At 47.7% G+C, this 22,886-nt stretch overlaps 1 protein-coding gene and 1 pseudogene across 1 annotated transcript in view; both read right to left on the bottom strand.

Moving 5' to 3' along the window:
• Nucleotides 1-7,522, bottom strand: part of FAIM2 (Fas apoptotic inhibitory molecule 2) — a 28,175-nt gene extending 20,653 nt beyond the window's left edge. The window contains exons 1-5 of the mRNA XM_063076132.1: nucleotides 7,508-7,522; nucleotides 4,754-4,955; nucleotides 1,928-2,031; nucleotides 1,428-1,492; nucleotides 954-1,007 (exon numbers count right to left, since the gene is read on the bottom strand). Coding sequence (XP_062932202.1) covers nucleotides 954-1,007; nucleotides 1,428-1,492; nucleotides 1,928-2,031; nucleotides 4,754-4,955; nucleotides 7,508-7,522 — 440 coding nt within the window. The remainder of the gene's footprint in view (nucleotides 1-953; nucleotides 1,008-1,427; nucleotides 1,493-1,927; nucleotides 2,032-4,753; nucleotides 4,956-7,507) is intronic.
• An 8,867-nt stretch (nucleotides 7,523-16,389) lies between these two features.
• On the bottom strand, nucleotides 16,390-17,412 carry LOC134391712 (tribbles homolog 3-like; annotated as a pseudogene).
• Nucleotides 17,413-22,886: the final 5,474 nt, after the last annotated feature.

The following is a 22,886-nucleotide window of genomic DNA, read 5'->3' as shown; positions in this document are numbered from 1 at the left end:
GGAATTATCCAGAATGACTCCTAAATACCCAGAAAAGAGGGTCAGAATCACCTACACCTTCAAATCTCTTCTCCCAAGTTACCTGCCATCTTCCTTAAAGAATATAGGACAAGCAGGAGCCAAGTGGCTGTGGACTGAAGGGAGGCTGCTAAGGAAGAAAGATTAAGAGCGCAAGCCTTGGGCTGGCCATGGCTCACTCAGGAGAGTGTGGTGCTGATAACACCAAGGCCATAGGTTCGGATCCCTATGTAGGGATGACCGGTTAGCTCACTGAGTGAGCATGGTGCTAACAACACCAAGTCAAAGGTTAAGATCCCCTTACCCATCATCTTAAAAAAAAAAAAAGAGCGCAAGCCTTAACCTGAATCCTGGATTTGAATCCCAGCTCCACCACTGACTAGCTGTGTGACCCTGGGCAAATTACTCAACCTCTCTGAACCTTGGTTTTCTGAGGCAATCGTACCTAGTAGATTTGAGGATCAAATGCAATACTACACGTCGAGCACACAGAACAATGCCCAGCCCTCACTAGGCACTCTTTAAGTGGTAGCTATTATGATTAATAGTTCATAAGCATTAATAACAACATTGTTAATGAGAGTAGCAACATGATTGTTAGTGTGGGTCAAGGTGTTCCAACCCCCCATTCCCTTAGGGCCAAGGTCTGGGTCTCTCCAGTCATGGCCCCAGCCCCACCATTCCCAACTTGTGCAGGCACCGGAACCTAACCCATCTTGCCTCTGCCCGATCAGATTGAAACACCCCAGAAAGGTCCTTCTGGCCATGCTCTGAAGCCAGCAGAATGGGGCAGGGCTGGGGCGGGATCTGTGAGGACAGTCCCTATGGGGTAAGGGGAAGCCATGGGCTTGAATTCTGTAAACAGAGATACAGACATTCCCTCCTCTGCCATTAAGCCTTCTCTGGGAAGAGAACTGGGATAGGGGTATACTCACTAGGATGCCCAGTACCAGCCTGGGTTGGCCTGGACATAGTCCTTAACAGGGTCACTGCAGAGAAGAGAGAGAGAGTTAGAATTCACCCTGTTTCTATTTCTGGTTCAACATCTGCATCTGCTCCAAACAGTTCACAGGACTGAAGAGGAGGAAGGAAGGATGCAGCTCCTGGTGTCCCAGCCCACAGTCCCAGGCTGGACCTGGGGGTGCCTGAGGGTGTGGCTGGTGGACCAGAGAGGAACAAATGCCTCACGGACACCTGCAGGCCCAGAAGTCACCCCGGGTCCACACCACACTGCATGAAGACTCCTCGCCCCATGCACTCTCTGAGGTTTTTCCCCACCTGAAGAGGTCCACTGCACCACACAAATCTCTCCAGACAAACATTCCAAGAGAAGTCTGATTGTGCGGCCCCCTGTCCCAGGCCTGGCCATGGCCACCCCTGGAAGGTGCTGGTCCACATCAGCAACTCACCAGAAGGTAAAGAGAGCCACGACACTCAAGGTCACCAGCAGCTGGATCAGCAGGATGGTATAGACCTGGGGGTAGAAGGGGATTCTGCTCAGCTTGGGGAGCCCTGTTTGAGGTTAAGTAGGCTCAGGCCTCCAGTGAGGCTCAGGGAGACCCCAGCCTCCCAGTGACTCAACCAACTCTCCAGACCCGCATCCTGTGCACTCCACCTTCCCTCTTAGGGGTCACTGGAATGGACCCAGGACAAAGCAAAAGGGGAGCCAGATCCCAGGCCCACAGGAGAAGGGCCCACAGCATCCAGGGAGAAGAGACCATGTACTTAGGCATAGCAGGGGGCACTGGGGGAGACCTAAGGAAGCATTTCCCAATAGGTGCTGTCAGCTGGGATCACAAGAGAGGCAGGGAGGATGGCTTCTGCAGGCAGAGGGTTGGGCCAGGGGCTCCCCACAAGAGGCTCCCCACACTAAACCCCCAATCCCAGAGAGCTGGGGAAAGGCAGTTACCTTTCTGACAAAGACTCGGCGAACCTTCTGATCATCCCAACTGAAGGTGGTGAAGAGTTCCTGGTCTCCGTTGGGGAAACCGTGATCATATCTGGAGCTGCTGCCTGGGTGGGCAGGTGCAAAGCCATGAGGCTCCCCACATGCTGAAATACTGCCCCCAACAGCCACCTGCTCAGAGCTGCCTTTTTGTAAAACTGCCTCTCTGGAGCTGCTAAAGTCTTTCTCTCCAGCCCCATTATCAAACACCTCACCCCAGTCACCCCCAGATCTCTCTCCCTTGTCATTTCTTGCTTTTCCTGCTCTGGGTCCTGGGAATAATCTGTCATCTCCCCTGCCTTTCCCTCCACTCTGACCAGGGCTCCCGGGAGGCCAACCTCTACCATACAAATGTGGCCCTTCATCTGTGTCCCCCATGCCCCTCCCTGGACACTCTGGCTCCCTTGTGGCCAAAGATCAGAAAGGGACAGCCTCTCTCTCTGGGCTGCCCTTGGGGTGGGAGCTGGGGACTGGTCGAATGTGGTGGATCTACTGGTGCTACAGCTGGAAGCCAGGGCTAGGGGGCTGAAGTGGAAATAACACCACAGCAAGGATTAGAAGTGGGAGTGGGGGTGAAGCTTCAGGGCATGGTCCCAGAACTCAGGCTTTTGGAAGGGCTTGGACTCCACATTCAAAGAGACCCACGGGTGGATACTTCCTCTAGGACTAACTAGCTGTGTAAACTTGAGCAAGTCACCAGCCTTCTCTGAGCTTCTGATATGGGCCCATGATACCCACCTCAGAGGGGCCCAACAAGATAAAAATGAAAGCCCGTGGCTCTGTGCCTGGTGGGGACTACACTGCCTTCTCCCGTGTGTCTCCCATGAGGGCCATTTCCAAGTCTTCAAATGTGTTCCCTCCATTCCCCTCCACTGTCCCCACCAGGTCTCCATGATCTCCTTGACCCCCACCCCCACCCCCACCCTCAGCATTAGCCTTCGTCTTAGTCTTTCAAAGCTGACCATGACACCGCCCTACTTTGAGCTCTTTGATGGCTCCCTACTGCCCTTCACTCAAGTTCAAGTTCTGTTACGAAGCCTTCACTGCCTCCCTGAGCAGGCCCCTCCAGCCCCACTGCACATTCCTCCCTCCCACTTTTCTCGGCCTGAGTGTATTTTTTCAGCCATGTGCTCTCTTGCCTCTGGGCCCCTACACATTCCATTCTTTCAGCCTTGAATGCTCATTTCCCTGCCTCTGCACCAGGCTAACTTATGCCCACCCTTCATGACTCAGTGTGGATACCCCTTCCTCCAGGAAGCCTTCCCTGACTGTCAGGTGGGTTAGATGAGCCGCCCAGACCTCTATCATAGCATGTGGGTCACTGTGTGGTAGTCGTCCTTAACTTGTCTACTTGGTCAGCTCTGTGAGGGTAGAGATCCAGCAGATCTTGCAAATCAACTCATCCCCCAATATGATCTCAGAGATGGACACTGTGCCTGGCACACACTTAGTAAACGTTTGGTCACATGCTGACGGAAAGGTGCTGCCTTCCTTCCTTGACAGTTCCTTGGAAAACATCCTTTAAGACAGCCAGTCCTAGCAACCAAGATATGGAAAATGAGGAAGGGGAAGAGAGGTAGACCCACAGCAAACATGGGTCCTGAAGACCTTCACCCTCTTATCTTTCACTCCTCCTCCATGTTCTGTCTACATCCTCTGCCAAAACCTGAATGTCGAGGCCACAGAGGGGGAGAAAAGGAGAAGGAAAGCAGTCCTGCGGGGGTCTGGGGCAGTGAGAAGGGCTCCCGCAAACACCACACCTTCATTGGCCTTCCAGTAGGTCACAGTGGAATGAGTCTTCAGGGCTTCAGGGAAAGGGGGTTTGTGGTGGGAGGTGTGGGCCATGGTGACCACTCCCCATGAGCAGAGGCTCTGTCTGGGGCATTGTCCCTGGGATCCCTTCTAGAATTCCGCTGGGGGCAGGGCTGGGGTGAGGTTGATAAAGTGGGGGAGGGGAGGTTGAGGGGCAGCTGAGGGAGGCTGAAGGGCAGAGGATTTAATAGGGGGCCCTTCCTTTTGGCTTGTGGGAAGCCGTATGTTCCCAGCCCCAAAGTAAATCTCCCAAAGGCTGCTCAACTCCACAGAGGAGCTCCCACTGACTGGGATTCTTGGTCTCCGAAGAGCTGGCATCAGCCTGGGTGGGTGCCTGTGAATTATGCCAGCTGAGGGAGGCTGAGGATGGGATTCACACACCTTCCCCACATCGTGCCCTCCTGCTCCCAGGAAAGGCTTGGGAAAGGGAAGAGAAAGCAAACTGATCATAAGGTGGATCCCCAGACCTGTAGCCCCCAACAACCCTGGCACTTCCATGGGGACCTGTCCCCACTAAGGTTTCAGATCAGCCAGTGTGTTAACACTGCACCCCACTCACAGGGGGCCAGGCCAGCGAAGGCCACGGCCAGCCGCAGCCTCATACTGCCCCTTTCTGAGTCCTCTGACCCCACCCTCACCCCTTCTCTGTAGCTCTTTCTTCTAGGAGGCCTTTTCTAGACTATCCCCTGGCTTTTCTTCCCCATCTGTCCCCTCCATTCACCCTGGCCTGCTGGCTTGAAAAAATCCCCTCTTCCCTGTCTGAGAGCACCCTGACGACAGACATTGTATCTCTCCCCTTTCATGGAATCCTCTTTGACCTACCCTCAGGACAGTCCTCCAAATCCTAAGCTTTTGACAACACAGTCACATACAACCACCACACAGACATCTTTCTGGGCAACTTCCTCCTACCCAGGTCTTCCATCTGGGTCTACCACTCCCCCTGATGCACCAGCCTCTAGGAGCTGAGAGACTTACTGGGGTCCACATAGGCCCAGCTAGGGTGGAGAGGCACAGCCGTGGGGGCTGGGGGGAAGGCCCCTGCCTTCAGCCCCTCCCCAGAGGTGGCCTCCTCATAGGAAGGTGGGGCCGAGGGCACTGCTGGAGCCTCCTTCTTCTCTCCATTTGCCTGCTGCTGCCCCGCGGTTGCGGTCCCGGGGGCCTTGTTAGCCACGGAGAGCTGTGGAGTAGAGGCAGAGAGAGACGGTCACCAGGGAAAGGGAGCTTCCAACTCCTCACCAGTCCCTCAGTTCCTGGAACTTCCATGGGTACTCCCTCACTGCACTAGGAAGGGCAGGAGAGCAGACAAGGATCTCCCTATTTCATAGGTAACAGAACCAAGTTCCAGGAGGGTCAGGGCTAGCAGGGGCACAGGTGGAGCTGGGTTAAGAAATGAGGAACGAGAATATTCTTAGGAGTGCCCACCATTGGTGGTCACTGTCCCTGGGGCAGGGACTGGGTATCTATGGTTCCATTGATTCCCTGGGGTCCACAGAAGGGCTTGACACATAGTAGGCCCTCAAAAATATTATCGAATGAAAGGTTCTCTCATTTAATCTTTCCGCCACCTTGCCAGTTGTATTTTTTTATTAGTTTTATAACCATTTTGTTAAGCTATAATTCACATACTATAAAATTCAGTCATTTAAAGTGTACAATTTAATATATTTTTTAGTGTATTCACAGAATTGTGCAACTATAACAAGTTGTATTTTGACCCCTGCGTTTAAATGCGGGAACTGAAGATCAGAGAGGAAGAGTGTAACTTGTCCAAGGTCACACAGCCACATGTGGCCCACTGGATGGCAGGACCTAGGCATCGTCCACTGGGACTGGCCTCCTTCTGGGCTGGGAGTGACACAAGGCGAGTGGGGACGGGGAGAGAAGGGCAAAAAAAAAAGGGAGGAGGAGAGGGAGAAAGGAGAAAAGACAAAGGGGGCTGCAGGGTGAGGACGGGCAAGAGGCTCCTGGCTGAGGGTCCTGTTCTGCCTCATCCTATTGGAACCTCAGCCTGTCCCCCAAACCAGAATGGAATCACAGAATGTCCCTGCTGGAAGGGACCTCAGAAGACAGCGATTAGTCTCTTCCTTCACTTAGCAGATGAGGAAACTGAGGACCAGAGGGAAATGTGGCAGGTTGAAAACTCAAGTCCATTTACACCCAGACATGCCCCCTGCCCCGCAATGTACTTGTTTAGCTTTGAGGTACAGTTTAGCCTGTGAGGACCTGAATCATGCAGCCAGAGAAGGAAAGATTGGGGTGGGGGTGGTATGAAAACTGAAACAGCAACAAAAGGACTGAACCTCAGAAAATGGGATTTAAGTCTGGTTCCAAAAAGAATGTGTTAAACCTGAAGAGACTTTGAGGGAGGCTGCAGATTCCTCCTTTGCAGGGGGAGTCCAGCTGAGGCAGCCCAGAGACAGGCAAGCACCAGAAGATTTCTAGTCCTTTCCACCTCCAGAAAGCCTATGACGAGCCGAGAGCAAGGGGCAGAGGAGGCAGGGGTGGGACATTCACCCCAGGACAGGAAGCAGTGTCAGCGAAGTGACTGGTGGGGGTGGGCAGTGGAAGGAGAGGCTCAGCAGAACACTGCCCGTGCTGAACACTGCCCAGGCCCCTTGGGCAGGCACTTTGAGCCCAGTCCTGTGGGAATGCTTCCCTCACACTCCTCAACCCCCTTCATCACCCAGACCAGAAGGGTCATGCCCAGGAAAATCCATTTCAGCCCCCACCCTGCCACTCAGCTCCTCGGAGCATTCTGGGCCCTGTCCTACCCTCCAACACACATACAACATTCCCAAGTGAGGGCTGACCAATTGGCAGGAGGTGGTTTCACCCAATGACATCATTTTGAGGCCTGAAGAGCTTAAAATCAGGGAGGGGAGGGTCCGAGGGCCCAGGGAAGGATGTTATTGGCTCTGAGGCTCATCTCAGGGAGAAGAGGGAGTGTAGGAGAGATCCTTCTCCCATTTTCTCTGCCCAATCCTTAGCACCCCCAAGCAGAGGGCCAGAGGACCCTCCCCCTTTGCCCCAGGCCCTGTGGTTGTATAATTCCACAGGCTGTTGATGTTACATAACCCTACTTGGCCTGCCAAGTCTCTGCCCCAGCCCCTCCCCTACAATTCAGGACTAAAACTGGAAAAAAAGAGATGTTTTATCCAGTCCCATCCAGTCCCATGCCTGGCCAAAACCAAAACAAAAATTAGAGCATCCTGATGCAGGGTTGCCATAGTAACTCCACAGGGGTTGTATCCAGATATCCAGATGTGGAGTAATGACAGGGACTTGGGGCGGAGTGGGGGGGGGAATCTGCGGAGGGTGGGAAAAATGAGCATAAAGTGGTTGGGTTTGGGATTGGAGCGTTGGACCCGAGGGGGGTGCTGGACAGGCACTGCCCCCCGGCTCGCCCTGGCATGCATATGCACACGCACAGACGCACAGTCACACTGGACTCCCAGGCTGAGTCTTAAGGGCGCCTGTGAAGGGTCTTGGGACGCCAAAGCATGGGTGGAAGGGAGAAAGAGGAGGAAAGGTGAGCCTGTGAGCTCGAAGAGGCCCCGGTCCATTCCTTGAAATGGGCGTTTTGGTCCTCTGACTTCAGCAAGGACCACTGAGGACCTTCGCACTAGGGCAGGGGAGGATGCTTAGAGTGGTCCAGAGAGCTTGCTTAGGTGACAGGGAGACGGGAGCCTGGAGGATGGAGGATGGTGCAGGCGGGGGAGATGCCGGTACCTTTCCCTGGGTCATGATGCCGTCTCTCGGGGAAGGGGGTCCCTGAGGCAGGGGCGGCCGCCTGGGTCACCGCAGCCTGCCTGCGTCTCTTCCTTCCTCCGCGTGGGTTCTAGCAACATCCACTGCAGCCGGGCCAGGCGGACCGGAGCGTACCATCTGGGCGCGGGGGGAGAAGGGGGCCGGGCCTGGGAGGATGCTGCGGAGGACGCTGCGGATTCGCGAGCCCAGGGCAGGAGCGCGCCCGCCCCCTCCCCTCCCCCTCCTTCCCGCCCCTCCCCTCCCCCTCCCGCCCCTGCCCCTCCCCCTGCCCCCGTCCCCCCTGCTCCGGGGCGAGGCAGCTTCGCGCTGCAGAGCAGCCCAAGTGGATGCGTCCGCGGGGGCGGGGGAGGCGCGGGAACTCCGTGACACCGACCAGCTGATGCTGCCTGCCCAGAACCCGAGCCGGGTATCAGGGCCCCATCTCTCCCCCAGCTCTTCACCGTCTCTGCCGCTGACAGGCCTCAGCAGTGCCTCTGCCTTTCCCCCTCCCTCTTTGGATGCGGCCCTGATATCTGTCTCCATCTCCAATTCTCCTCTCATCTCTATTTCATCATCCACGCTAGGGTGGGGAAAGTCCTGGACTTTCTACCTGCCCGCTTCTAACAGGGCCCCTGGGCCTTGGGCGAGCCATGCAGCCAGCTCTCCTTGCCTCCCTTCTTTCGCCTGTGAAATGGGAACAATGGGCCCCTCCCTCGGACATTTAAGCAAGTCTTTCTGGGCACATCTCTAGTTCTGTCTCAAAGCCTCTCTAACCCCCTGCTCTACTCTCTTCCTGCCTTCACTCTCTTCCTGCCTCCATCGCCCCGTCTCCATCTCCCCCCATTCCAGAGCACGTTCCACCCCTTCTCCAGCCTTGTCCTTGGGACTCAGCCATCACCAGGCCCCGTTTTTCTGCAGCTGCTGCAGTGTCACTGGGGGATTTGCAATCTCAAGAGCTGGGCTCCAGTCCCAGTTTAGTCTCCCACTGGCTGTGTGACCTTGGCAAGGCCCTTAACCTCTCTGAGCTGCAGCATCTGCTATGAAAAGGAGGTTAAGAGCAGAGCTCTATCCTCCTCGGTTGATTATAAGACACACAGGTTATGGCAGTGAAAGCACATTGAAGACCACAAAGTGCTGCCGTTGTGTGAATTATTTAACTGAGGAATCTCCTCCCAGAATGTCTTGGGCTGTCTCGGGGTGAGGACTTAGAGATCTGCCTTAAAGAAGGATCGGAACCTCCTAGGATGGGATGAGAAATTAAGACCTAGGGCAGGTGGGGGTGGTAATTTACCTTCTGCTTCCCTGTCATTTCCCAGGTAGACCCACCTAAATAAAGACCAGTGAGAAAGCAAGACCATGGTGTCAGGTAAATTACTAAAGTCTTTATTCCACTTCTTCTTGCCCTTTGTCCCCCACTCCATAAACATCAATTTCCCACATGCACACTTAAGCCTGGGCCTCCCTGTCCAGAGGCTCTCTCAGCCCCTGCAGACTGAGCCCTCCCTTCAGCAAGCTGTCCCCAGGCCCCTAGCACTGCCCCTGAGCTCTGCCCGGCTGTTAGACGTTCTGGCCTGCCCTTCCTCTCCATATCTGTGTTGTGGAGTGTTTTCCTTCTCCTGTCTGACAACTCAAGTGCCACCTCCCCCAGGATGTCTCCTTGTCCCCTAGTCTGGGCTAGATGCTCCTCTTCTGTAGTTTCGGAACACCCTGACTTAGCACCTGTCACGTGGCATTGTGGAATTTCTTTGTCTCCCTGTTAGACTCTAAGGATCCTGTCTGTAGCAGTTCTTGTGTCAGCAGGACTGAGTTCAGTGCCAGCACTCAGTCAATTGCAGCTGTTAATATTTCCCAGACATGTGGCATTAGGCAGAACCTGACTTTATGTAGGTCTCAGGATTTCCATGTTTGTGAATCCCACCTGTTCCTTTTCTCCCCATTCACTCTGCTCCAACAGGCCTATCGGCTGTTCCCTGACTGGGCCGAGCATGCTCTCAACTCAGAGCCTTTGCACTCGCTGTGTCTTCTGCTTGGAATATCTACAGATCCCTGCTTGGCTCACTCCCTCACTTACTTCATGGCTCTGCTTAGACATCATCTTTTGGAGAGGTCTTCCTGATCTTATATGAAATAGCAATGCCACCAACATTCCCCTATCCTGCACATTGGAGAGTCCCTTTTTCCTAACCCAGCTTTATTGTTTTCCATGGTAATTGTCACCTCTGACATGTATTTTTTGTTTAGTTGTCTCTCTCTCTCTCCCACTAAAATATCAGCCTCACGAGGGAAGGAGTTTGGGGGCATTTTATCATGGCTCTAAACCCATGGGTTAAAATTTTGCCTGGCACGGATGTAACAGGTGCTTGATAAATATTTGACTGAATAAGGTACAACATTATTCAAAATCTTTATATTCCTCAGACATTTTGACACTGTCATGCGATGATGTTTCTCAGATGTTGGACTCTATTACCTTGATATCACTGATCGGCCCGCAGTAGAGGGTCTTCAGACATTACTCAGATGTCGGAATGTTTGTGTAACCTCTCAGCATCTGGAGGCAGTTGGGTGTAGTAGTCAACAGCATAGGCTACAGAGGTAGGCAGCTTCGGTCCAGAACCCACCTCCTGTACTTGAAAGCTGTGTGACTCTGGACAAGTGAGTTCCCTTCTCAGAGCCTCAGTGTCATTTGTAAAATGGGGGATAGTGATAGCACTGACTTCATAGGATTTTAGAGAGGATCAAATGATAATATCGTGTACATAAAGTGTTTAACACAGTGCTCAGCACATAATAAGCTTTCAGTGTTAGCTGCTAGTATTAGCCCTAAGGGTTCCACAAATATTGTTTAATAAAATAGTTAATTTCCACCCTCATAAGGCAGCTCAGTTCCACAGTTATTCATTCGTTCATCATGTCTGTCGTGCTTATCTCTGTGTGACACACAGTGGAAGGAGCTTTGGTGGTTCAAAGAGGAATCAGGCATGCGGCCTTTCTGCAAGGAGGATGAAGTCCATGCAGACTCATCCCTGTGCAGGAGGGGGAAGGGCAGGGCTGGGTGCAGGCAAGAGGGTTAGGGTGCAGGAATGATTGCCTGAGAGGAGCTGGGAATAGAAAGGAGATCCCCAGGGGAGCAGGGTAGGTTGTTAGGGTCCTATCCTTGAATACTCAGCCTGGGGATGGGATTTATTCTGTTTGTACATGGTAGAAAGTAGGGGGTACTTTCAAGGTTTTTTGAGCAGAAAAATAACATGTTCAAAGTTGTGCTTCAAAAGATCAAACTGTTGTACTGATTTTTGTTATTAAAACATTTTCTTTAAAAAAAAGGAAGAAGGTTTCATCTGTGAGCAACGTGTGGGAAGGATTGAAAGAGGGAGAGATTGAAGGTGCAGGAATGGGCGTGGAGAATTTGCAATAGCTCCTGTGATAGAGGGTCAGAGCCAGGCTGCCTGGATCCTAATCCTGGTCCTGGGCAAGATGATGAATTTCCCTGTGCCTCAGTTTCCTCTTCTATAGATTGAAGATCTTGAGATCTAAATGGGGTTAGTATTTGTAAAGCACTTAGAACAGAGCCAGATATCTAACAGATGCTCTATGTGTTTGATAATTTAAAAATAAGACAAATGACTCAGGGGCAGAAAAGAAGAAGAGAAGCAGATAGCTTCTGACAGGATTGACAGGTTGTGGGAAGGGGCTAGATGTGGGATAAAGGGAGAAGGGGGGTCAGAAGGGACCGTGGTTTGGAGGTTGAGTCCCTGGGAGGATGATGCCATTATTAAAAGAGGAAGGAGCTGATGTACTCAGGTGGGGTCAGGTTGAGTTTGGGGTACCCGTGGGATGTCCAGGTGAAGATGTCCCATAGGCAGTCAGCTAGAGGCTCCTGGCAGCCAGGACAGAGGTCAGGCAGGACCTCCTCCTTGTACAGCCCCAGGAGGCACCATGCACTGTATTCTGGGGGACTGCCAATTCCCTTCCTGCCCTGGTGCCCAACCCTGGGGCCTCATAGAGTTGAGCAATGTGGCAGCCCCGGACTGGGCTGGACCTGGGGGTTTCGGACTGCTTGGCTTATTAGCATGTGGATAGCAGCTGAACCACAGAGCAAGTCAGGAGTGAGGCCAAGGAGAGAAGAAGGGGATAGCTGGCTTGGGACAGCACTGTGAGGGTAGGAGAAGACCAAAGAAAGTTCTTTCCTCCCTCTGGAATCCCCCTCACCATCTTCAACAACAAGGCCGAGGCATGAGTGGAGAGATTCAAAGACCACACGTCAGTATTTGCAGGGCTGCTCCTAGGGTGGTGGGGGAGGTGGAGCCCAGTCGTTTCCTCTCTCTTCCCTTCAGACCCATCCTGCCCTGCCCTCGTTCTGCTCTGGTTGCCAGCCAACTCTGTTTGGGTCAAGTGCCAGGGAGGGAGGGGACTGAAGGTGTGAACAGAAGCGACTTCTCATTTTACAGACGTGGAAACACAAGGCCAAAGAGTGACTAACCCAAAGTTACATGACATGTTGGGAGCCAAGCCAGCAGGAGGAAAGTGCATTTGACCCCAGCTCAGGGGCCATCAGCCTCAAAGGATTTCAGTGACAACACTTAGGTTGGGGATGGGGGAGGAGTTGGGAGGTTCTCAGACTCCCCAGGAGGGCAGGATCAGCGCTATGCAGGCACCTGTCCTCAGTTCCTCAGCGATCCCACCGCACCCCTCCCCACACAACCCCCACACCCAGCCTGCACCACTCTCCGCTCCTGCTCCCGTGGCTGAAGAGAGAAACTGTGCTTTTGAGGCCAGTGATGGGGGAGGCAGAGGCAGGGGCTAGAGCCCAGGTCACTTGCAGTAGGCAGCTTTCTCAGGGTGGGCTACAAGAGGAGGGCAGTCCAGGTAAGCTCAGGTATCAGGCTGCTCCCAACTGACGCATCCTCCCGACTGTACCTGCACCTCAGCTGTGACTCCCCCAGAGATTTTAAAGCCTGTCGCTCCCCTGTAGGTCCCTGGCCCCCTAGCCCCTCACTCTCATTCATATAGGCCCTTCTTCCCCCTCCCCTTCCCTCAGCAGGCCTACAGCCAAGAACCCATGCTTCTGTGCTGGTCATTCATAGCCTGGCTGCACAGCTCATCTATGCTGGGCTTTCCATTCCTGCCTCCCGCTCCATCACCCCAGACACGCTGTGCCTCCTCAGATATGGTCTCCAAAGTACGGGACACGGAGCCAAAGCCTTTGGCAAGCAGCAGCATCCTGAGTCACCCTCCTTCCAGCTGCAGGGATCGCTGGATAAGGTGGGAAATGACATTCCTGCCCCTCCTTTCTCTCTCCCATCCTCCTGCCTCACCCAAAGCTCTGCTGGGAGCTGGAGCAGGGGAAGCAAGGCGAGTGGTTGGGCTGGAGCAATCCCTCACGGAGGGCAAGGGAGCTGCTTCCAGGCTCCTCTCGCCCAGCCTCCTCGCATCCCACACACTCTCGGTGGTGGCAGCGCTGCAGCAACTCACTCCTTAGTAGGCCTGCAGAGCAGAATAATGGAAAAACCAGAGTTTTCAGGAAACTGGTGTCCTAGTCCAGGCTTAGCCACTGACTTGCAGTAGGCCCTCGAGAAGTCGTTGCTTTCCTCTGGGTCTTTGTGTCTACGCCAGCCCTGCCCAATTACTGGGATGGTCATGGGTTCTGTTACCATCACACGTGCTGCTATATGTGTGCATTTCTCCTTCTCCCCCAGATGAGTAATGTGTAGCTTGATCCTTCTAGCCCCTGCCCCATCCATTGTACCTGACAGAATTCAGTAGTGAAGATACAGCCTTTGGAATCATGTCAATCCAGGTGTGAATTCTGACTCTTACACTTACTAGACAAGTGACCTTAGGCAAGTCATTAAACTTCTCTGAGTTTCAGTTTCTTCATCTGTGAAATGGATATTTGTTAGTTAATTCATTTATTCAACCAATATTTACTGAGGGCGTATTACATGTCATGTATATACAGAAGTGACAATAGACACAAATCTCTGCTCCGTGGGGCTTACTGCTTAGTGGGGACTATTAGTGCCTGTCTCAGAGAGTGATTTTGAGGACTTACTGATATGACATAAGCCCACACTCAGCACAGTGCCTGGCACATGGTAGGCCTGACAAATTAGAGCTGTTGTGGAGAACATCCATTAAGAACCATTTATCAAGAAATTAATATGTGGTGGCATCGTGCTAGGTGCTGGGGAGACAGATGTGGAACACCCATCTGAAGGGGAGAAGTAAATAATTTCTTTTCTCAACCCTCATAAGTTCTCAGCTGGGACATCTCTAACAAAAGCATAATAACATGAGAAAAACAAACATTTTTATTTTTAACATGTATTGTACCCATCACGTGGAGAGGCCTCAGTTCAAAAGTATCTCTCTCTCAAGGCAGTGGCTTGCAACTCTGTCTTAAATAGTATTTTAACAAAGAGCCATAGAATTTAGAAGTAACAGAACAAAGAAGAGAGCAGTTTCAAGCTTCCAAAGGGCAGGAAACTGTGGGAAGGTAAATTTATGGGAAGAGTAAAGTCTGCTCCTAGATTTCTTTAGCCCTGAGCTGAGAAGAGATCAGAGCCATCTCCAGTAAAGACAGAATTTAGATCTCTTTCTCTAGGTGAGAAAAAGGGAGAGGTGGGCTGGCAGAAAGATCTTCTCTACCTCTGCATTCTAACCTTCTTTAGCTCAACAATTCTCAGTCTTTGAGAGGAGTACTTTGATTTCCTTCAGTCCTCCATTTGAAACTTTACTTTCAGAAAGTTTCACACATTAAAGCAAGATTGGCAGCTTCAGAGTGATTTGGGTTAGAAGTTTTGAGATAAGAGATTTGGCAAAGGGGAAAAAGCATAGATTGGAACAAGTAGAAAGAACAAATTTGAGTACATTGTCCCATATCTTATTGAACCAATCTCTTAGTCATGAACATAGGTTAGTTCAGTTGAACTAGGAGGTGGTGGTAAAGGCAGGTTCTCATCGAAGTTAGGCCTCTCTATGGTGTACGCATACAAGTATTTAGTGAGAGATATTTCTATAAAAGAAAAAGAAAAACAAAAGTTAATGTCTGGAGCAGTCTATAACCTGAGTCTGGAGGGCAGTCAGCTGTGAAGTTTTCTGGATTTGAGCTTAAAGCATTTTCAGGTGGACTGAGCAGGCAGTGGCAATCTGGTTTGCAGTTCAGATCAGGTGTTCCAGTGAACCTTTGAGTACTCCATACATCAACAGGCATGAAGGCTGTTTATATGTAGGTTGCTGTAGTGATTTCTTGAAGTTTCTGTCAAAATATCCAGCTTCAGCTTGCTGGGCTTCAGGAAAAGGGCAGTTTTTGTTTTTAGTGATTCCAAGTCAGAAGGGTGTGAGAAAATTTTCAAATAATAGTTTGGAGAGATGTAGTCAGGTATCGGAAGAAGCTGAAAATTCAAGACTCAGTCCAACTGTAGGTAAATAATAAAATTCCAAAAATAATCAACAGGGCTAGAATCTAATTACAGGTGCAGTACAGCATTGTTTTTTTTTTTTTAACACATTTTTCTCTCTACTATCATCCCCATTTTTGCCAGATATTTATAGTAAGACTAATTTGTTAAGTAAGTTTAGTTTTATTAACTTGTCCTGATTATTTGCATAAAGTGCAGCAAGAATAGTGATTTATCATGCAAGGGTACTTCAAAACATTCATGGAAAAGTAGAATTAAAAGATAATATGAATCTTTCCATGAACATTTTGAAGTACCCTCATATAGACTCTTTTAAGTTGGCTTTGTTGGAACTTTTTATAAGGAATCTCAGATTAGACTTTTAAATGCCTGTTGAGACTAGGAGCCAAGCCAAGAACTCACCATCAGACTGTCTGTAATACCTGTATGAAGGTCCCCAAAACGGTCTGAGATTCCTGGGCCTATCAGAAAGTGACACCCTTTACTTACCCCAAGGCTAGAAACCCTGTAAGAAAACGGTGTAGACAAGGTAACAGGTCAGCCTTTCCAAGGGGGGCTTTTTATTGGCTCCATAAAAGTGAACCTCAATCTCTCAAAGCAGCCTGGTCATATCTGAAAATATGACATTACAGTCAAAGCCTTGGTAAAATAACCAGTGTCTCCAATTGTGTCTTGTTACAAATAAGACTCTTTCTTTCTTTCCTTCCTTCCTTCCTTCCTTTCTTTCTTTCTTCTCTCTTAATTACGCACAAGGTAAAAAAATATACTCATGATATCCAAAACCCATAGTATTAATCTAGGGTCCTGTACCCCAAGTGTCCCCACAACAGGGCCTGGGACTTTCCAGGTGGACATGACCCTGCCTAATCCTGTTCCCAACCTTGGTGCTCAGTCAGGGGCCACTGAGGTGGACAGGCCTGGACCCTCATTCAAACAATCCTTAAGTTAAATGAGAATTTGCCTCAGAGTTTGGATTCTTGTTCTTCTGGCCCAAATCCTTGGCTTGGGCCTGGAAGGACAATTTCTTGATCAAGAAGGAGCACTGGGCTCTGGAGTCCTGAGTTGCGTGGGAGAGGCTTGGAGCCTTTGGCACAGAGATGCTTCCCTTGCTCTGAAAGGGTACAAGATACAAAGGCAGCTGGGTTGTTAGTGATGGGGACTGTCCTATGGACAGAGGTGGCCAGGCACCAGCATGAGTGGAGCTGACAGTGGCACTAAGTGTGCCCAGTGTAGACAATGACCCGTGGGCGTGGAAGTGTTGTCAGCTCTGTGCTCAGGATGTCCCATCTCCTTTGCTCACCACTATGTTCCAGCACCAAGCACAGGGCTTGGCACACAGTGAGCACCGGCAGGTCTTGTGAGTGTGGAACGACACAGGTGTGCACAGCACACTCCACACAAGCTTCCTCCTTTCTCCCTTCTAGAAGGCACTTACAATTTGGCTCAGTCCAAAGAGGAAGGAGGATGTTGGAAGGTCCCCAGGCTCAACCCACTGTTTGCAGCTGAGAGTCTGGGATGGTGGCCCTCGCCATTCAGACCCACTTCTCTTTCTCCTTCCTCTTCCTTGGCTTCCACCAGCCCTGGCCCATCAGGGACTACTTGGTCAGCCTCCCAGGGATAGGATGCGGAGGGGACTGAAGGGATCAGGTCCTCCCACAGCCAGGGGTGCAGCAGGATACCTGTGGCCACAAGCCATTCAGCCGGCTCCCATAGAAGGAGGCAGCGGACCAAGAAGCAGCCCAGGGAGAGAGGCCCTCAGGCAGGGCTAAGGCCCCAGGGAAGATCTTGCCAATAAGCAGGGCAGACTCCGAGATCTAGAAGGGATAGTGGCCGGACAGCATGGTGAAGAGCATCACACCCAGGCTTCAGACATCGCCACTTTGCCCAAGGAGGACACCCGCAATCTGAGGATCTCGGACCCCACTTAGGCTGGGCGCGCATGTTTGTCCCAAAGAGAGTTGTCCGGCCCAGTCAGCACCCAGGCGTCCTCTAGGTTCTCCAGCACCAGCTTCGTCCTCAGCTTTGTCCTCACCCTTGATGAAGACAAAGCGACGCAGCTTGAGATCACGCAGCACTAGTCCATGCTGGTGACAGTGGGCCAGTGCTGGGGCCATGGTATTCTGGCAGAAAAGCATGAGTCCTCGGGTTCGGGGATGCAACCACAGCTGCACGCCAGGCTGTGTGTGTCCCGGTGGGTCTGAGCGAAAAAGGTGTAGAGGAAGTAGGTGCTGGTCAGGACCTCCGTGGGCTGCGCCATGTGCACACAGTGGGGTGGCTTCGCGTGGGGCTCTCCCGCCACCAAGCCTTGCCGACCAGCTGCACCCTGCAGGTGCACTCAGTGCCTGTGGAGCAGTGCAGGGGCCTGTAGGCCCGCCGGCCCTCCTTGAGCTCCAGGAAGACATAGGGCCCAAGCTGGGAGGCAGTGGCCACAGCAGGTGCATGGTCTGTCACAGGTAGTGGGCTCATGGGCCGCAGGCAGTGCAGCAGCCTGGGCTGGGGCTCACTTCCAGCTTATTTCCAAGTGGGACACTTATGTCCAGCTCCAACCTCGTCTTCCTAGAGGGGGCGCCCGCAGGAGCAGCCAGAGGGGTGGTTTGCATTTTGTCCTGGTGTCCAGCGTGGGTCCTGGCCCTGCTGGTTCTTTAGATCCGCCAGGGCACCAGCGGAGTTCTCTCCGCTGAGGGCACCGGGGTTCTCTCCGCTGAGCTGAGCTCAGGGTCCTGGCCCAGCGCTGCCCCAGCCCCCAGCAGCAGATGCGTGTGGAGCCACTGCCACCGCTTCTGCTGCGAGTGTCTAATGGGAGCCCCGACAAATTCTTACTGAATTTATGCAAATAACTACATTGCCAATAATACTCAAGAAGAGCTTTTAAATTCTGGAGGGATTGTGCAGGGGGAAAAGATATTTTACTTCTGTTTACTAAAGGGTACTTCACCAAATTGCTGTAAGCTATAGATAGTTCAAGAGAGAAAGTTTTCTTTAAACCAGAAAACAAAACAAAAAGAGAATTAACAGAGTTTCAAACAAGAAGTTATAAAAGAAATTATTTTATTCCTTCATCAGTTTAGTCCAATGTAATTAATTCTTGTTTTGCTTGATGTTAACTTAGTAACTTTATGCGTCCAGTTTTTTCCACTGGAGTTTTTGAAATTCTTACCCAGTCCAGCTGAATGATCTCTAAGTCATCAGCAGAGGTCTATATTTCAGAGTACCTGTCAGAGTCTTTTCACATTTTCCATTAACCTACTTGAAAACAGAACACTTTAGGATTTATACTTGCTTGTAATGATCTTTTAGAAGAAGCATGAGAATAAAGCAGTTCACTGTGGACAACAAGACTTAAAACGGCTGTGGGTAAGGATCTGATAAGAGTTCATAATAATAATGGAATTAACAAGGATATTTAGTTTTTTCCGTGGCCTATGGCAATTTAACATAATAATCAGAATTATGATTGATAATGTATACCAAGACATATTAGATTTTCATACAATCTTGGAACACATATTAATAATACATTTACATAAATATAACTTAAAGTTAAACAAGATTTTCTATTTGACAATACTTCCCACATAATTTAACATATCAAAAAGGCTGATAAATTTAAATGTCTCTTTTGGAGGCTGACCTGTTAGCTCAGTTGGTGAGAGCGCAATGTTATAACACCAAGGTCCAGGGTTCGGATCTCCATATCAGCCAGCTGTAAAAATAAATATATAAACAAACAAACAAATAAATAAATCTCTCTTTTGGATGCTTCAGGGACCCAGAATAACTTCTGGCACATCCCAAAGTTAGTTTGAGGGGCTGGCTAGTTAGCTCCGTTGGTTAGAGCATGGTGCTGGTAACACCAAGATCCAAGGTTCGATCTCTATACTGGCCGGCCAGCCACACACACACACACACACACACGCACGCACACGCACACGCACACGCACACGCACACGCACACACACACACACACACACACAAGTTAGTCTGAAGGTAGAAAGGACTTAATTATAGAATTTAAATGTTTGGAAGTTTGTCAAATGTCAGAGGTTTAAAATATTTGATCAAAACAGAATCACAGGTTCCTGTAAAGTAATAGGCAATCATTTAGCCAAAATGATAATTAAAATATTTCAAAAAGCAAAACCTTTACTCTTTGATACAGAGGAGATTCAGTTTTTCCTATAATCAAAGGCCTAATAAAGATAGAATGGAACACACAGAATCTGTTTTTTTCCCCTCTTTTTTTTCCTTACTCAAAAGATGAAAAAAAATTTATTAATACTATAAGAAAATTTTGTTTAAAAGACAAAACCAAATTTTAGTTTTGTATCAGTGATACTAAGGCTTATTTTTTAAAACTCTTATAATAAATTTATTAATTATAGTCAGTTTAATTACACATAAAATTCTTTCATAACATTTATTTTGATAACCTTTTTATAAGTTCTTATCCATCCAGTTTTATCCACATTGTTTTTTCCAATATTTCTCATTCTGTAACAATAACCTCTGGATAAAATTGATTTTCTTCCAAGAAAAACCATATTCTCATGTCTTTCATATCTTTCTTCATCAAAAGCACATCTTACTTGCCTTGTAACACTCTGTACACAGAATTGTTTTCCTTATATCTAGTAGTTTCAATTACATACATTGGTGATAATTTGAAGTCTTAGTAACCCTAATTTCCAGTGAAAAACCTGGGAGGTAAGCAATTTTAACTATTAGACACCAAAACATTTTATGGATATATATTTTATAATGTTTAGAAACATGGTTTTCTTTTTTTATAGAATAATTTTTCAATGTGGAACAGAACATAATTACCAACAAACCAAGATATCTTTTGTTTCTCTGAAATAAAAAGCCAAAAGTATGTAATCTTAAGCTTATATTTGGTTATTAATGTCTTAGTATTATATTTTATTAGGAAATGATCTATTCAGTGAATATTCATTATTTAACTTAGTATAACTCTAGGGTGTAGTTACCAAACATTCAGAAAACCCTTAAGTAAACATATTATAAAACATAATTATTTAAAAGTTTATTTATAAACTTTTATCTCATTTATATCTTATTTAATTTAATTATTTTTAACAATTATGTTTAGAAAATTTCATGAGACATTAGAAAAAGTTAACCTTTATAAGCAGATTAACTGCTTGCTCTTTGGGTCACTGTAATCCCAAGGCTATTAATCTAGAAGTCCCCCCTCTATCTTGGCTAAAACACCAAGGGAAAAACTTCTAACCAGGCCTGGAAATCAGCAATAAATTTCTCTTTATCTGTAGGTCTAGCTAATTGACCAGTCAGAGGGTTCAGGAAATACCTTAGAAATGGTTTTTAATAGGTTATTTTTTATTTAACCAATTTTATAGCACTGCATGTTAGGCAAATATTATAAAAATAAGAGCCTTAAAGTTAAATACTCAGGTATTTTGTTGATAGCTCATAAGACATAGTTATGTTTATTAAACCAACAATATTAAACTAGTCTTATTTACCAAAAAGATTTACCCAAGTTACATAAACTTTAAAAATATTTAAGCTTATTTATTTAATTTATGAGTACCATTTATCTTTGTTAATTTGGTGCCACGTAGACAATATATAACACATGTATAGATATATACATACATGTAGGCACAACCTATAACACACACATACACATGTATGTATCTAAAAGGCAAAGAGATCAAGGAGTTTAATGCAAAAGAAAGTAGAGTTTTAAAATTGAGAGGAACCCAATCATGATTCTTGGGTTCTGTGAGGAAAACATAAGACCCCTAAAAGGAATCTGTGGCACTTTGTCTCTATTCCTTAAGGGGTTTTAGAGTTGCTAAGAGTCTTCTGTAGGTCCCTTCAAGTGGTATTGAAGGGGGCAAGAGGAAGGAGGGACAAAGAAGTAAAGGGAAGAACAAGTCTTAGGGAAGTCAGTTAGAGAGATCTTAGGTTCTCAAAAGCCAATGAAGTTTTATATTGTTTTTGGCAAAAATCATGTTAACAAGAAGAGAAATAGACAGGAGGATTGGATACAGTTAGCAGGGGTTCGTGAAGAGAGCATTCAATCCACTGAGAAGCTTCTGTGGAGAGAATAGAGGCCTCAATAACACAGAGATTAAATACCAGCTTTTAATTAAGCCAACTTAGGATATAGAACTCTTTTTAAAATTGATTTTCTTTTCTTTTTTCTTTTTTTTTTTTTTAGGAGCAGGACAGTCCTGTTTCCAATGTCTTGATTTCTTACAGTATCTGCAAGCATTCTGAGATAAATTAGTGGGTCTTAAACTGTTTTTAGAGGCATATTTTTGTTTTTTTTAATAACTCCATTTGTAAGACAAAGACAGTTTCAATTCCCCCTAAGAACTGTGTAGCAGCCTGAATAATATCCAGGGGCTGACTCATCCATACAAATGTATTATCTTCAATTTGATTTTTTACATCCGGGAGTAGATTTCAAACTAAGATGGTAATCAAAAGATTTCTCTGTTTGTCTTTGAAATTTTTAATAAACTGTTTTTTTTTTTTTTTCTTTCTGAGTGTATGGTTACATTTAGCTCAGGAGAGAAAGCTAAACAAACAAAATAACAACAAAAAATCTCTAACACATTCTAAATATAAACCAAAAGTTTTAAATCAAAAATATGTCTGAACAAAGGACTCAGAACCCAAAACAAAGAAGCACTAATGATAGTAAAAACAGGAAGCCCTTTATGGCTTTAACCAAAGTCTCCAAAGAGGGAGCAAAAAATTTTTGCACCCTTCCAAGATCCAGACTCCTCCCAATGAGAGCTTAAAGAAAGAAAAGTGTGCTAGCCACAAAATGGGCTATAATATAATATAAAAACCCACATCTCTGGCCATATTCTGTAGGGTCTCAGCTTCTCAGCTGACCATCTCTACACAAAGGCTCAACTACCTTGGGTTCCCTGTAGATGGAGAATAAAAAGAGATAAACAGTCAGTAAAACAAACAGGAAAACAAAATCTGTCCATGAAGTAGAAGAATCACAAATGGGTACCCCAAAAGATTAAGAGTCATACAAATAATTCAAAACAAAGAATGTAGACTAATTTTTATAAATGTTTCTCTCCTGATATAAAGGTATCCATTGAGGAAAGGAATTTTGTGGAGGGTCTAAAGAACTTTAACTCTGCCTTAAATCCAATCCCTGATTGAATGCTATTTAGCTAATTCCCCGGATGTAAACATTTCAAAGACATGGCAAGATTTGCATCTCCACAGGACTGAGATAGGTTTGGAGATTCAGGCTGAAGTACTTTTCGTAAATCTTGCAATGAAGTTACAGGCGCTTGGAAAGAGAGCTTCTCTTTAAAAAAAAAAACCTATAAAGCCAATTTATCTAAATTAAAGCAATTTAAACCAATAAGTCAAAATACCAATCTCAGGGTTGTTATATAAGCACTAGTTTATATACATATTTTTCCTATTGATCTGACTTTGGAAGAGAAGGAACAAGAAAAAATTTTTACTTTCATCTCTCAACCAGGTGCCACAGATAGAAATTCTAAGAGAGCTAACTTTGGTAAGAAATTCTTACCTTTTCTGCTGGCCTTTGTCAGGTCTCTCAGTATCTCATCTGTAGCTTCCCAGAGTTCATAGAATATCCCAGAAACTCTCCTGGCTGGCTGGAAAAAAATGAAGGGGAGAAATTAAAAAAAAAAAAAAAAATCTCTTTTCTAAACCCTCATAAGTTCTTAGCTGAGAAATCTATAACAACCACAGATTAACAAGAGAAAAAATAACATTTTTATTTTTAACACATGCTGTACCCATCATGAAGGAGAGGCCTCAGTTCAAAAGTATCTCTCTCTCAAGGCAGTGGTTTGGAGCTCTGTCTTAAATTACATTTTAGCAAAGAGCCATAGATCTTAGAAGTGACGGCACAAAGAAGAGAGCAGTTCCAAGCTTCCAAAGTG

This window comes from Cynocephalus volans, chromosome 12 (assembly GCF_027409185.1).
Source record: "Cynocephalus volans isolate mCynVol1 chromosome 12, mCynVol1.pri, whole genome shotgun sequence".
Taxonomy (NCBI): Eukaryota; Metazoa; Chordata; class Mammalia; order Dermoptera; family Cynocephalidae; genus Cynocephalus; species Cynocephalus volans.
This window is presented reverse-complemented; position numbering and strand designations above follow the sequence as displayed.